Genomic DNA, 14,382 nt, shown 5'->3' with positions numbered 1-14,382 from the left:
CATGCTGCATGGGGCAGCCAAGATAAAGATACAGACAAAAAAAAAAAGAAAATGAATATCTGGGTCAAAGACCAAAGAGAGGAAGCGGTTTCAGGATATTCTGAGACATGAAATCTTCAATCACGCAGACTTTCCAGCTGAAAATACGACAGGATAATATACAGAGGAATGCATGAACAATGGAGATAACATGATTTTGCAACTGAAAGAAAAGAGTGTAAAAGGAAAAAATATAGATATTATTGTCGGCTTCCCTGATGGCTCAGAGGTTAAAGCGTCTGCCTCCAATGTGGGAGACCCGGGTTCGATCCCTGGGTCGGGAAGATCCCCTGGAGAAGGAAACGGTAACCCACTCCAGTATTCTTGCCTGGAGAATCCCATGTACCTAGAAGCCTGGTAGACTACACTCCACGGGGTCGCATAGAGTCGGACACGACTGAGCAACGGAACGGAATGGATTGTCAGTACATGTGAACAAGAAGGGAAGTGATCCTCTGAGGATGTGAGCTGAGGACGCCCTTGAGACGTCAAAGTCTCCTCAAAGGTCTGAATTCAATCTAAATGAAGGGATCTGAGCTCCAATCAGTCCCAGGAGCAGACAGCACTGGGTCAGTTCTCACTTCGTTGACTCAGGAAATCTGAATCTCATTTCTTCTTTTCTATACTCAGAAAAAAATAAATCTTTTAAAGTATTTATTTGCCAAATAACAGTGAATGAAGATGAAAATAAGTAAATTTTTATGAAAAAAAAAAGATGAAGAAAATGACTCACTGTTTCTGTGATCTTGAGTTAGGAAATTTGTTTTTTCCATTAAAAATTCTTAAACTTGCAAGAACTGCTGTCCAGCCTTTTTTGCTCACTGGGAGAAACAACTGAGTTAGTGAGTAAATATTTTATTAAGGATTAAATGTGTAAAAGGGTGTCTGGAGAGAAATCACTGAAAACAAACTACAGATATGCCTTCTTCAGATGACTTTAAGCAGTGTATTACCAGATCGCCCTCCTAGTACTTAGGAGGAAAAAAGCCCACATTGGGGCAGGAGAAGGTGATAAATACTCTGTGCTGACCTGCTCCCCATCCCAGAATAATGGGATTCTTTCAAAGGTTCTCTTAGGAAATAGTGTTCCCTTGGCTAAACCACACAGTCAATCTTTACTTTTACAAAATAAATCTTACACTATCTCCTCCATATTAATAGAACCATGCAGAAGTGAGGGATATGTACCTTGGACAGCTCATCTCATTTTGGATTGCGTGATAAGCAGGAAAATAAATAATTGTCCTCTTGCAATATTGGAGGTACTGCAGTTTCTCACTTTAAAGATCAAATGCCCACATCCACATATGCTTCTCTTAAAACAAATATCATTATTCAAATGACCGAATGCCAGAAAAGTTCATCTCTGCCAACCAGGATACTGAAGGTGCCTTATGTTTTAACTGTGGTCATAGGAGAAACAAGCATTGGTTCATGATGTGTCACGCCAACAGATGCAGGCTCCAAAAGTGGCAGCACTTTTGCATCCTTTCCAACCACTGGGACACCCTCAGCTTCTAGAGAAGAAGGGCCACTAGATTCAACAAGATGAAGGCTCTGCTGTTCAGTCTTGTCCTCGGTCTGCTTGTTGCCAGTCAAGCTGAAGCTCAGACAGACGCCTCACAGGTACCAGGGCATTTGAACGGTGGTCCAAGCTTGGGAGGGGTTCTTAGGTGTATCCGTGTGAGTGTCCTTTTCGAGGTTGGTCATGCGGACTGCTAAGTCTCGCCATCTCCCTGCAACTGAAAATTGCTCCATTCACTGGCTCTATGCCTGCTGTTTGTGATGTCTGTATCATCTCCACCATCCATTCATCGGCTCTCATATATGTTCACTACTCTTGCAAAACCGAAGGATGGTCTCACAGGTGTTGGATTGGGTCTCTTGCATTTGACAACATAGCTCAAGCTATCTCAGTAATACCTCAATTATTTCCTTTATCTGACATGAGTTTTCACATGATTTTATACCTAGGGCTGTGTTCATAAAGATAAGTAACTTCTGCTAAGTGAAAAGGCAGAGAACCTCCTGAGGGATGATTTCGGGCAGAATTTACAGAGATGGACTAAGATTTCTGAAGGGAATTTTGATTTTAGTTTACAGGAAGATGGTTAACCCAATACACATCAGCCAGTAACAAAGAGAAGATCACCGAGGGGGCGCCATTCCATGCTTTCATGCGTTACCATGAGTTTGATGAAGAAAATGGAACAATACTGATGCACTTTTATCTCAAGTAAGTAAAAGTCACCCAAAAGGAAAACACCTGTAAACTCTGGGCTGAGGGAGTGTGTCTCTTCCCCGTCTGAGGGCAACTCTCTGGGTGATGTTGAGAGGAAGGCGCCCTGAGCTGTGGGGCTGAGCAGGTTCTCTGAACTGGGGTCGGAGGTCAGTTCCCCTTTGGACCTCCAGGGAATGTCCTGAAAATTCTGCGTAGAGAGGGAACCCAGAAGCTCCACTGGCATCAACTCATTAAAGGAAAGAAGTACAGAGCAGAGGGAAGAGGCTGGTGTCCTGGAACCCACAGTCCCCACGAGGGGCTTGATCTCTTCCTGAAGAATTTGAAAGAGACGTTTCCCACTGAGCTGAGAAGTGAGAGCAGGGGGAGAGCACACAGTGAGCTCTGCCCTCGGGGAGTCCTCACTTGATATTTCATCTTCCCTGAGTTTCCCAAAGCCGTCAGAGTCCCTAGTGACTTTTCCAAGTTCCTTCCCAGGCGCTTGCCATTGCGCGTGAAAGCAGTGTGATCATTGGGTCAGGAAGATCCTCTGGAGGAGGAAATGTTGACCCACTTCAGTATTCTTGCCTGGAGCATCCCATGGACAGAGATGCCTGCTGGGCTATAGTCAAAGGGGTCACAAAGGGTCAGACAGAACTGAGCAACCAAGCACACACGGACACAGATCCAAGTACCTTTTATGGAATGTCCACTATACTGCAGATGGTTTCCTAGGAACATGCAAAGTATGGCAGAAAACAACACATTTGTTCAGCAATTATCCCCCACCCAACCCCATACAAAAAAAAAAAAAAAACAAACCAGAACTTGTAAACTCAGGTATGCATTGTGAGGAATAAAAATATTAATAATAGAAGCAACTAAACATTTTATGCTTGGAGATATTGCTTTATAAATATATATAACAGATTATATTTTCTATGTAACCATATGTTTCATAGCATCATTTCAGTCTCTCAGTCTTGTCCGACTCTTTGTTACCCCATGGACTGCAGCAAGCCAGGCCTCCCTGTCCATCACCAACTCCCACAACGTGCTCAAACTCATGTCCATTGAGACGGAGATGCCATTCAACCATCTCATCCTCTGTCATCCCATTCTCTTCCTGCCCTCAGTATTTTCCAGCATGAGGTTCTTTTTCAAGGAGTCAGTTTTCTGCATCAGGTATCCAGAGTATTGGAGTTTCAGCTTAGCATCAGCCTTCCCAATGAATATTCAGGACTGATTTCTTTAGGATGGACTGGTTGGATCTCTTTGCAGTCCAAAGGATTCTCAAGAGTCTTCTCTGACACCACAGATCAGAAGCATTAATTCTTCGGCACTCAGTTTTTTTTTACCGTCCAAGCCTCCCATTCATACACGACTACTGGACAAACCATAGCCTTGACTAGATAGACCTTTGTTGGCAAAGTAATATCTCTGCTTTTTAATATGCCGTCTGCGTTGGTCATAACTTTCCTTCCAAGGAGTAAGCATCTTGTAATTTCATGGCTGCAGTCAGCATCTACAGTGATATTGGAGCCCAGAAAAATAAAATCTAACACTGCTTCCACTGCTTTCCCATCTATTTGCCATGAAGTAATGGGACCAGATGCCATGATCTTAGTTTTCTGAATGTGGACCTATAAGCCAACTTTTCCACTCTCCTCTTTCACTTTCATCAAGAGGCTTTTTAGTTCCTCTTTACTTTCTGCCATAAGGGTGGTGTGTGCTGCATATATGAGGTTATTGATATTTCTCCCGCCAATCTTGATTCCAGTGTGTGCTTCTTCCAGCCCAGCGTTCCTCATGATGTACTCTGCATATAAGTTAAATAAGCAGGGTGACAGTATACCGCCTTGACGTACTCCTTTTCCTAATTCGAAACAGTCTGTTGTTCCATGTCCAGTTCTAACTGTTGCTTCCTGACCTGCATACAGGTTTCTCAAGAGGCAGGTCAGGTGGTCCGGTGTTCCCATCTCTTAAAGAATTTTCCACAGTTTATTGTGATTCACACAGTCAAAGGATTTGGCATAGTCAGTAAACTAGAAACATGTTTTTCTGGAGCTCTTATGCTCTTTTGATGATCCAACATATGTTGGCAATTTGATCTCTGGTTCCTCTGCCTTTTCTAAAACCTTCTGGAACATCTGGAAGTTCACGGTTCATGACTTGTTGAAGTCTCTCTTGGAGAATTTTGAACATTACTTTGGTAGTGTGTAGATGAGTTCAACTGTTTGGTAGTTTGAGCATTCTTTGCTATTCCCTTCCTTTGGCATTGGATGAAAGCTGGCATTATTCCTGTCCTGTGGCCACTGCTGTGTTGTTCAAACTTATTGCCATATTGAATGCAACACTTTCATAGCATCGTCGTTTAGTATTTGAGATAGCTCAACTGGAATTCCATCACATCCACTAGCTTTGTTCACATTGATGATTCCGAAGGCCCACTTCACTTCACATTCCTGCATGTCTGGCTCTAGGTCAGTGATCACACCATCGTGATTATCTGGGCCGATCTCTACTTTTCTTGAAGAGATTGCTAGTCTTTCAAATTATATTATTTTCCTCTATTTCTTTGCACTGATCACTGAGGAAGGCTTTTTTTATCTCTCCCTGCTATTCTTTGGAGCTCTGCATGGAAATGGGTATATCTGTGTTTTTCTCCTTTGCTTTTTGCTTCTCTTCTTTTCACAGCTATTTGTAAAGCCCTTCAGACAGCCATTTTGCTTTTATTCATTTCTTTACCTTGGGGATGATCTTGCTCCCTGTCTCCCATGCAACGTCATCAACCGCCATCCATAGTTCATCAGGCACTCTGTCTATCAGATCTAATCCCTAAAACCTATTTCTCACTTCCACTGTTTAATCATAATGGATTTGATTCAGGTCATATCTGAATGGTCTATTGGTTTTCCCTACGTTCTTCAATTTAAGTCAGAATTTGGCAATATGGAGTTCATGATCTGAGCCACAGTCAGCTCCCGGTCTTCTTTTGCCGGAGTGTATACAGCTTCTCCATCTTTGGCTGAAATAACATAATCTATCTGACCTCAGTGTTGGCCATCTGGTGATGTCCACGTGTAGAGTCTTCTCTTGTGCTGGTGGAAGACGCTGTTTGCTATGACCAGTTCGTTCTCTTCGCAAAGCTCTATTAGACTTTGCCCTGCTTCATTCTATATTGCAAGGACGAATTTGCCTGTTATGCCACGTGTTTCTTGATTTCCAACTTTTGCATTCCAGTCGCCTATAATGAAGAGGACATCTTTTTAGGATGTTAGTTCTAAAATGTCTTGTAGGTCCTCATAAAACCGTTCTATTTCAGCTTCTTCAACGTTACACGTTGGGGCATAGACTTGGATTACCATACTATTGATTGTTTTGCCTTGGAAACTAACAGAGATCATTCTGTCGTTTTGGGGATTACATCCAATTTCTGCATTTCGGACTCTTTTTTTGACTATGAGGGCTACTCCTTTTCTTCTAAGGGATTCCTGCCCACAGTAGTAGATATAATTGTCATCTGAGGTTAATTCACCCATTCCAGTCCATTTTAGTTCACTGATTTCTAGAATGTCGACATTCACTTTTGCCATCTCCTGTTTGACCACTTCCAATTTGCCTTGATTCATGGACCTAACATTCCAGGTTCCTATGCAATATTGTTCTTTACAGCATTGGACCTTGCTTCTATCACCAGTAACATCCTCAAATGGGCGTTGTTTTTGCCATCCGTTCATTCTTTCTGGAGTTATTTCCCTACTGATCTTCAGTAGCATATTGGGCACCTACCGACCTGGTGAGTTCACCTTTCAGTGTCCTATATTTTGCCTTTTCATACTGTGCTTTATCTTTTTTTTACTCATCATTAATGTCTATGCCTAGAGCCACAGGAAGGAACAGATCTGCATATTTTAAACTTTTCTGGCTCTTCAGTAAGAAAATTATGCACTCTGAATCATGTTCCCCACCTTCCCTCTCTCAGCACAAAGTTTAAAGCAGTTATCAGTGTCTGCATATGCAAGGAATCACATTTTCCAAGCCAAATGAAAGGAGTTTTTCTGCTCAGATAAAATGTTGTGTATTTGCAGTTATGTTGGATAATTGCTGTGTTCCCACTTTGTGGTTGGTTTTCAGTGAGTTCAATGCATTTCAATTCCCTAATGACTAAGAGGGCTTCCCCGATAGCTCAGTTGGTAAAGAATCTGCCTGCAATGCAGGAGACCCTGGTTCAATTCCTGGGTCAGGAAGATGCACTGGAGAAGGGATAGGCTACCAACTCCCGTATTCTGGCCTGGAGAATTCCATGGAATCTATAGTCCATGGGGTCGCAAATAGGTAACATGACTGAGTGACTTGCACTTTCACTTTCAATGACGAAGAACACTCACCACACTTCACTGTGGGCATTCTTTTCCAAGCTGTCTGTTCAGAAATCAATCCAGTCCCTGTAAAGTTATTTCCCTTTTAGTATTTGTTTCATGAAAATTTTTTATACGGGCCAAATACCCCTTTTTCACATACATGTACAGAGGACATATGTGAAGCCATGTACTCCTATTAGAGAGCTGATAATATATACTTATCATATACTATATCCATAAATTTCTTCATGATATCGTACAAGCACCTCATGCGTACTTAAGTGTTTGCTTGTGTAAGTGTCCGTGTGAGTGGGAAATGTGTCTGTATACAGACTTGTGTCTTTCAAGTTTAATCCTCATATGGTATTGTGATGGAGGAAGAGTGTGCGTTTGGAGAAAATTAAACTTTTTTAAAATTTTATGATTTGGGGCTCTCATGTTGTCTAATGAGGGCTTCCCTGGGGGCTCTTATATTGTGTAATAAAGCCTGGTGGATTTCATGCTGTCTAACAAGGCCTGGTGGCTCTCATATTGTCTAATAAGGGCTTTCCCTGCTGTCTCACAGGGTAAAGAATCTCCTGTAATGCAGGAGACCAGGATTCGATCTCTGGGTCAGGAAATTCCCATGGAGAAGGAAATGGCAACCCACTCCAGTCTTCTTGCCTGGAGTTTCACACAGACAGAGAAGGAGACTGGTGGGCTACAGTCCATTGGTTCGCAGAGAGTCAGACACAACTGAGTGACAAACTCTTTCCCTGTCATTCTCTAATGAATCACTGCCAGGGTTGTGACCATGCTCAAGGTTTGTCTTGATGGCTAAGCATCTCAGTTTTCAGAAACCATATAAAGGAAAAGTTCATTCTTTTTCTTTCTTCCTAAAATTCTAGATTTCGCCATGTTTATTGCTTTACACACGACCTGCTTTGTGTCTGTGGTTATTTTTGGAAATACTAGTCAGATTTAGTGTGTAGACAAATCATCCCTGCCACTTGATTATTACTGGATCTGAGACAACATGTTTTATCTCTTTTGAAGGTCAAATTGTTTACCAGCAATGAGGTGATACCTGACACATATACTTGGGTGACATACAGAAAGAATCCAAATTTTTATTATGGTGATCAACCAACATGAATATATTTTGTTTTTAAGGAAGAACGGAGAATGCATAGAAAAATATGTCTCAGGCACAAAGGAAGGAAACGTTTATGCTATTGACTGTAAGTATGAATGTTTCACTGGAAAGACTATGTTCAGGTAGAAATCTTGGTCTCAGCTTTCTTCACTAACCCCATACACCTGAATTCTACTCCCACTAAAAATCAGAGGTCAGGGACTGGATAGCCTTCCCTCAACGGAGTGTTACTCAGCGAGACCAGATCCAGTCATCCTAGACTGAGAAGTTAAATGGGTCTTAGGAAGCATTATAAAACAACGCTAGTGGAGGTGACAGAATTCAAGCTGTGCTCTTTAAAATCCTAAAAAGTGATGCTGTTAAAGGGCTGCAAGCAATGTGCCAGCAACTTTGGAATCCTTGGCAGTGGCCACAGAACTGGAAACGGTCAGTTTCCATTTCTATCTCCAAGAAGGACCATGACAAAGAATGTTCAAACTACCGCACTGCTGTGCTCATTTCACATGCGAGCAAGATAGTGCTCAAGATCCTTCAAGTCAAGATTCAGCGGTACATGATCGGACAACTTCCAGAAATATAGGCTTGATTAAGAAAAGGTAGAATAACCCGATCAAATTGTCAACATTCAGTGGGTCATGGAGAGAGCAAGGCAATTCCAGAAAAAACAATTTTTTTTCTGCTTCATTGACTATGGTAAAACTTTTGACTTTGTGGATCACAGCAAACTGTGGAAAATTCTTCAAGATATAGTAATCCTGGATTGCCTTACCAGGCTTCAGAGAAACCTGTATGTGTATCAGTCAGCAATAGTGAGAAATGGACATGGAACAACAGAATGGTTCAACATTGGGAAAAGAATACAAGATAGTATATACGGTCATGCGACTTCTATAACATATATACAGAGTACATCATGCTGAGTGTCAGGCTGGATGAATGACAAGCTGGAATCAAGATTGCTGGAAGAAATAGCAACAGCATCAGATATGCAGATGATACAACTTTATGGAATAGAGTGAAGAGGAACTCAAGAGCCTCATGTTAACGGTGCAAGAGGAGACTGAAAAAGCTGGTCTCAAACTCAACATTCAACAACTCTAAGATCATGGCCTCTGGTCCTCTCACTTTAAGGCAAATAGAAAGTGCAAGAGTGGACGCAGTGACAGGTTTTATCTTCTTGGGCTCGAAAATCTCTGAGGATTGTGGCTGCAACCACATAATTAAAGACAATTGATACTGGGAAGGACAGCTATGACAACCCGAAACAGCTTATGAAAATGCAGAGACATCACTTTACCAACAAAGGTCGTTTTACTCAATTGAATATATATATGTATGTATATATATATATATATATACATATTTTTTTTTTGCCGTATTTATGTGTGGATTTGCGAGTTGGACCATAAAGAAGGCTGCGCACCAAAGAACTGACGCTTTTGAATGGTGATGCTGGAGAAGACCCTTGAGAGTCCCTTGGACTGCAAGGAGATCCAACCAGTCCATCCTAAAGGAAATCAGTCCTGAATATTTTTTGGAAGGATGATGCTGCAGCTGAAGTCCCAGTGCTTTGGCCACCTGATGTGAAGAACTGACTCATTGCAAAAGACCCTGATGTTGGGAATATTTGAAGGCTGGAGGAGAAGGGGATGACAGAGGATTAGATGGCTGGATGGAATTATCGGCTCAAAGTGCATGAATTTGAGAAATTCTGGAAGATCATGGAGGACAGGGAACTTGGTGTGGTACAGTTCATGGGGTCATGGAGAGTCAGACATGACATAGCGATTTAATATCAACAAGAAGGATGTGGTAAACATGAGTGTATATCGATTTTGTAGGATTCTCACAGATAATTATCAACAGGTTTATGAACTGAGGTCTCGGGGTCCCGCTCACCACAACAAGACTGTACTCCACCGTCACCACAAGTGGAAAAAGCCCATGGGCAGCAGGGAAGACTCAGCCAATCAAAAATAAATAAATAAACAGAAATCAGAAAAAGAATCTGTTAGGTTTATCAGCACACACGTTCTATAAAGCATCTTAGGCTTCTCAGAACACACATTCTATAAAGCATCTTAGTAAGACAGCAAGGAGTGGCTGGTTATTTGTAGGAAAAGTTGGGGATGAGGAAAATCATACCTCCTTCTGTGTCCATGGTTAACGGAGGCATTCTGTGCACACATGAATTGAGTGGGTCCATACACGATGGACCGTTCTTCATGCCCGCCGTGTGTCACAATAATGTAACTGACAAGTTAAGGTTTGGCTGCTTGTATCTTTTCTCTCTCACACAGATGAGGGTCGCAATGAATTTCAACTCATTAGTGGGGACGAGAACACTGTCTTAGTGTATAATATCAACGTGGATGGACATGGCAAGGAGACAGAACTGGTGGGATTATTTGGTATGTATGATATTCTAAAATTCCCATAACCACTGTCATGTAACAGGTACACTGTCAGGACTTTCATTCAGAATATCAGGAGGTGCTGACAGTATTCCATATTCAGGGTGCAAGGCCTGCGTGTTGATGCTCACCAAATTAAGGATCCTGGAAGGTAATTTACCAAGAAACAGGAGGCCATAGGGTGCAGAACATCACATCGGGCATTTCACAATGATTCTTATGTGTTGAAATCTTAAAAAATGAAGTTTTACTAGAATATTTTATTTTACATATGTCAAAAATTTCAAGCCATGTCTGTAATGAGGCTGACTTTATTTCATGTTTAAAATTTTATTTATTTTTTAATTGAAGGATAACTGCTTTATAGATTGTACTGTTTTCTGCCAAATACCAACATGAATCAGCCAAAGGTATACATATGCTTGTGTGAAAGTTGCTCAGTCATGTATGACTCTTTGTGACCCCAAGGACTATACGATCCATTGAATTCATCAGGTCATTATAATGGAATGGGTAGCCTTTCCCTTCTCCAGGGTAACTTCCCAACACACAGATCAAACCCAGGGCTCCCACACTGCAGGAGAGTTCTTTACTAGCAGAGTCACAGGGAAGTCAATATATATATATATATATATATCCCTTCCATTTTGAAACTGCCTCCTATCTCGCTCCCAACCCTCTACGTTGAGATAGAGCCCCTGATTGAGTTCCTGAGACATACAGCAAATTCCAATTGGCTACCTATTTTTCATATGTCCATGTCATTTTGCATATTTCTCTGTCCGTACATTTTACCGTCTCCTCCTCTCTTCCCATGCACATAAGTCTCTCCTCTATGACTGATTCTCCACTGATGCCCTGCAAATAAATCCATTATCAGTACCATCTTTCTAGATTCCATAGATATGCAGATTCCATATGTATGTGTTAGAATACAATATCAGTTTTCTGATACACTGTAAACTTGGAAACACTTGTAAGATAAACCTTTGACCTGTTCCATGTTTCAAATGCATTATTCTTATCAACACTGATATCACCCCCTCAAGTAACCACACAGGAGCACTAAGAGGTGTGTGTGCCATGGGGAGAACAGGTGTCTATTTCAGAAAAGGCTACTGGGTAGAATGGTAGGTTCATGAAAGAGCAAATCACGCCCTGTTATTATGTGTGATCAGGTGAATGTGTCCGTGGAAGGAGAGAAAGGTGGTTCCTACTAAGCCTGGTGTACAAACAGATATGTGAGGCAGGTATATACGCAAGGAAGGTGAGACAAGTAAGTAGGTTCCATAGTAGGATGGGCTCAGCCCCAAATTCATGAGATCCTGGCAAGATTTTGGGGTCCAGCTCCAGATGCTGAGGAGTAAGGTGTCCTAGTAACCAAGTTGGACTGGGGTCAATTCTTACGACAAAAGCACATGTTTGTGTCGTGGGAACCATTGAGATCTCTTGGATTCTACAAGTGAACATCTGATTGTCAGGTTTCATTTCTTCTTCTGTAGATTCAGAAATTTCCGTGGGTTCCGGGGGGTCGACAATTCGGTTTTTTGCTCGGTGATTTTACTGGCAAAGGAAATAATGTAGACTCGAAATACAAAGAGAAGTTCGACAACGCAGTGAGAGAAAAAGGGATTCCAGAAGAAAATGTCCTGAACTTCATCGACATTGGTAAAGGAATTAAATTTTTTCCCTGCACATACCATTCACCTGTTGTGTATAAACCAGAAAACAAGTCAACTTATTCAAAATGTCTTCTTCCACAAGTAATCTCTTTTAAGATCCGTTATTAAAACAAAGGAAGGAAGGAAGGAAGAAAACTTGGAAATGCTGGGGAATGTTAGTAATCGGTGGCTCTTTCATTTCTCCCATTTTGTTTTTCCCTAGATAACTGTCCAGAGGAGTGAAAAAAAGTGACTCTGACACTCTTGTAAGTAAACACAGTCCATTATTAACGTTGCCCTTTCAGATGAAGCAATAAGTAGCACTGTTATTTCATATGTGTGAAATGTTAGTTCCACCACTTTAAATGTATCACTAAAGAATTTTTTGTTCAATAATGTCGCTGCTCTTGAGGCATATTATTGAAAGCACTTTGATTAATTAACGCCAAGCAGCTGTGGTGAGAGAGTCTTATCCTGCAGAAATCTTGCAGACCAGAGTCTGACAGAAGCAGGAATCCCCATGAGTTGGTGGAAATTATTAGTGTTCCCATCAGTCCTGACCTCGTGGTTGTCCCCACACATTCCTCCCCCAAGAGAATCGGTATGAAACAGAGCTCTGCTTCCCTGAAGCAGGGCTTCCCTGATACCTCAGTTGGTAAAGAAACCGCCTGCAATGCAGGAGACCCCGGATCGATTCCTGGGTCTGGATGATCTGCTGGAGAAAGGAAAGGCTACCCACTCCAGTATTCTTGGGCTTCCCTTGTGGCTCAGTGGGGGAGACCTGGGTTGGATCCCAGGGTTGGGAAGATTCCTTGAAGAAGGGAAAGGCTTCTCCAGTGTACTGGTGTGGTGAGTTCCATGGACTGTCGTGGTCCATGGCATTACAAGGAGTTGGAGATGACCGAGCGAATTCCACATTCACACTTTCCGCAAGACCAGTGTTTGATCTCATATGATTCCGAAAGAAACAGTAGATGCCTTCCCACCACACTGTCTGAACATGCATTTGCGATATATTCCTATTCAGATGTTCCAAAAGGGAGATATTTAAGCTTTCTAAACTAATACAACCTCCAGAAAGGACACTGATCTAAGCTAAATTATGGGGTTTAATGCTCTGTTGAGAAAGAATCTTAACAAAAAGAGTGACTAAAAGCACGAGCATCCAGGTGAATGTGATAACAAAGATGTGGTACCTATATTCAATGGAACATTACTCAGCCAGAAAAAGAAGCAACTAACTCTATTTACAGCAACATGGATGCACGAATCAGAAAGAGAAAGAACAATTCCAGAAATATCACTTATAGTCTTCAGTTTAGTTCACTACTTGTCATATCCAACTCTTTGTGACCACATGGATTGCCGTATTCCAGGCCTCCCTGTCCATTATGAACTCCCGAAGCTTGCTCTAACTCATGTCCATTGAGTCAGTGATGACCTCCAACCATCTCATCCTTTCTCCTCCCCGTCTCCAAACCCTCCAATCATCCCCAGCATCAGGATGTTTTCAAATAGGTCATTTATTCGCATTAGGTGGCCAAAGTATTGGAGTTATTGCTTCTACGTCAGTACTTCCAATGAATATCAGGACTGATTTCCTTTAGGATGAACTGGTTGGATATCCTTGTAATCCAAGGGACTCTCAAGAGTCTTCTCCAACTCCACAGTTCAAAAGCATCAATTCTTTGGCGCTAATCTTTCTTTAGAGTCCAACTTTCATTTTAGTGTAGAGAAAATGCCATGGTTCAGATGGTCACAAATTTGCCAACAATGTAGGAGACCCACATTCGATCCCTGTTTCAGGAAGATCCCCTGGAGACTAAAATGGCAACACACTCCAGTATTCTTACCTGGAGCATCTCCATGGACAGAAGAACCTGGTGGGCTACAGTCCAAGGGGTCACGGAGAGTTGGACATGACTAAGTGACTTTCACTTTCTCATAGATATCACTTCTGCTTGGAATCTAAACCATGACATGGAGGGATTTATTTACAAAACAGAAACAGGCTCACAGACGTGGACAACAGACTTGTGGTTGTCAAGTCGGAGGGACTTGGGGAAGAGAAGAGTCGGGAGGTTTGTGCTTGAAAAGAGAAAGTGAAAGTAAGGGCTAGTTGCTCAGTCATGTTCAAATCTCTGTGACCCCATGCACCATAGCCTTCCAGACTTCACTGTGCATGGGATCCTGCAGGTAAAAATACTGGCGAGGGTAGCCATTCTATCCTATACAGGATCTCACCAACACAGGGATCGAACCTGGGTCTCCTGAATTGTTTGCAGATACCTTACACTCTGAGAAGTGTGGGGTTATTAGATACAAACTATTATATACAGTATGGATAGAGAACAGTTTTCAACTGCACAGCACAGAGGACTGTACGCAATACTCTGTAAAACCTAAATGGGAAAGGAATCAGAAAAATAATAGATACTAAGTTTTGTACGTATAATTACTTGGCTGTACACCTGAAATCAATGCCACACTGATAATCAACTATACTCTAATATTTTAAAAAGTAAAGAATTTAATTCTTGAAGACCCAAAA

At 41.8% G+C, this 14,382-nt stretch overlaps 1 protein-coding gene across 1 annotated transcript; it reads left to right on the top strand.

Moving 5' to 3' along the window:
* The first annotated feature begins 1,587 nt into the window (after positions 1 to 1,587).
* LOC148773029 (odorant-binding protein-like) lies at positions 1,588 to 12,074 on the top strand. Its single transcript, XM_088834380.1, has 7 exons — positions 1,588 to 1,665; positions 2,136 to 2,275; positions 7,774 to 7,841; positions 10,057 to 10,167; positions 10,282 to 10,287; positions 11,743 to 11,838; positions 12,055 to 12,074. The coding sequence occupies exons 1-7, from the start codon at positions 1,588 to 1,590 to the stop codon at positions 12,072 to 12,074; spliced, it is 519 nt and encodes a 172-aa protein (XP_088690506.1).
* Positions 12,075 to 14,382: the final 2,308 nt, after the last annotated feature.

Source organism: Moschus berezovskii, chromosome Y (assembly GCF_049115385.1).
Source record: "Moschus berezovskii isolate FMDL1 chromosome Y, NW_MosBer_1.0, whole genome shotgun sequence".
Classification (NCBI taxonomy): domain Eukaryota; kingdom Metazoa; phylum Chordata; class Mammalia; order Artiodactyla; family Moschidae; genus Moschus; species Moschus berezovskii.
This window is presented reverse-complemented; position numbering and strand designations above follow the sequence as displayed.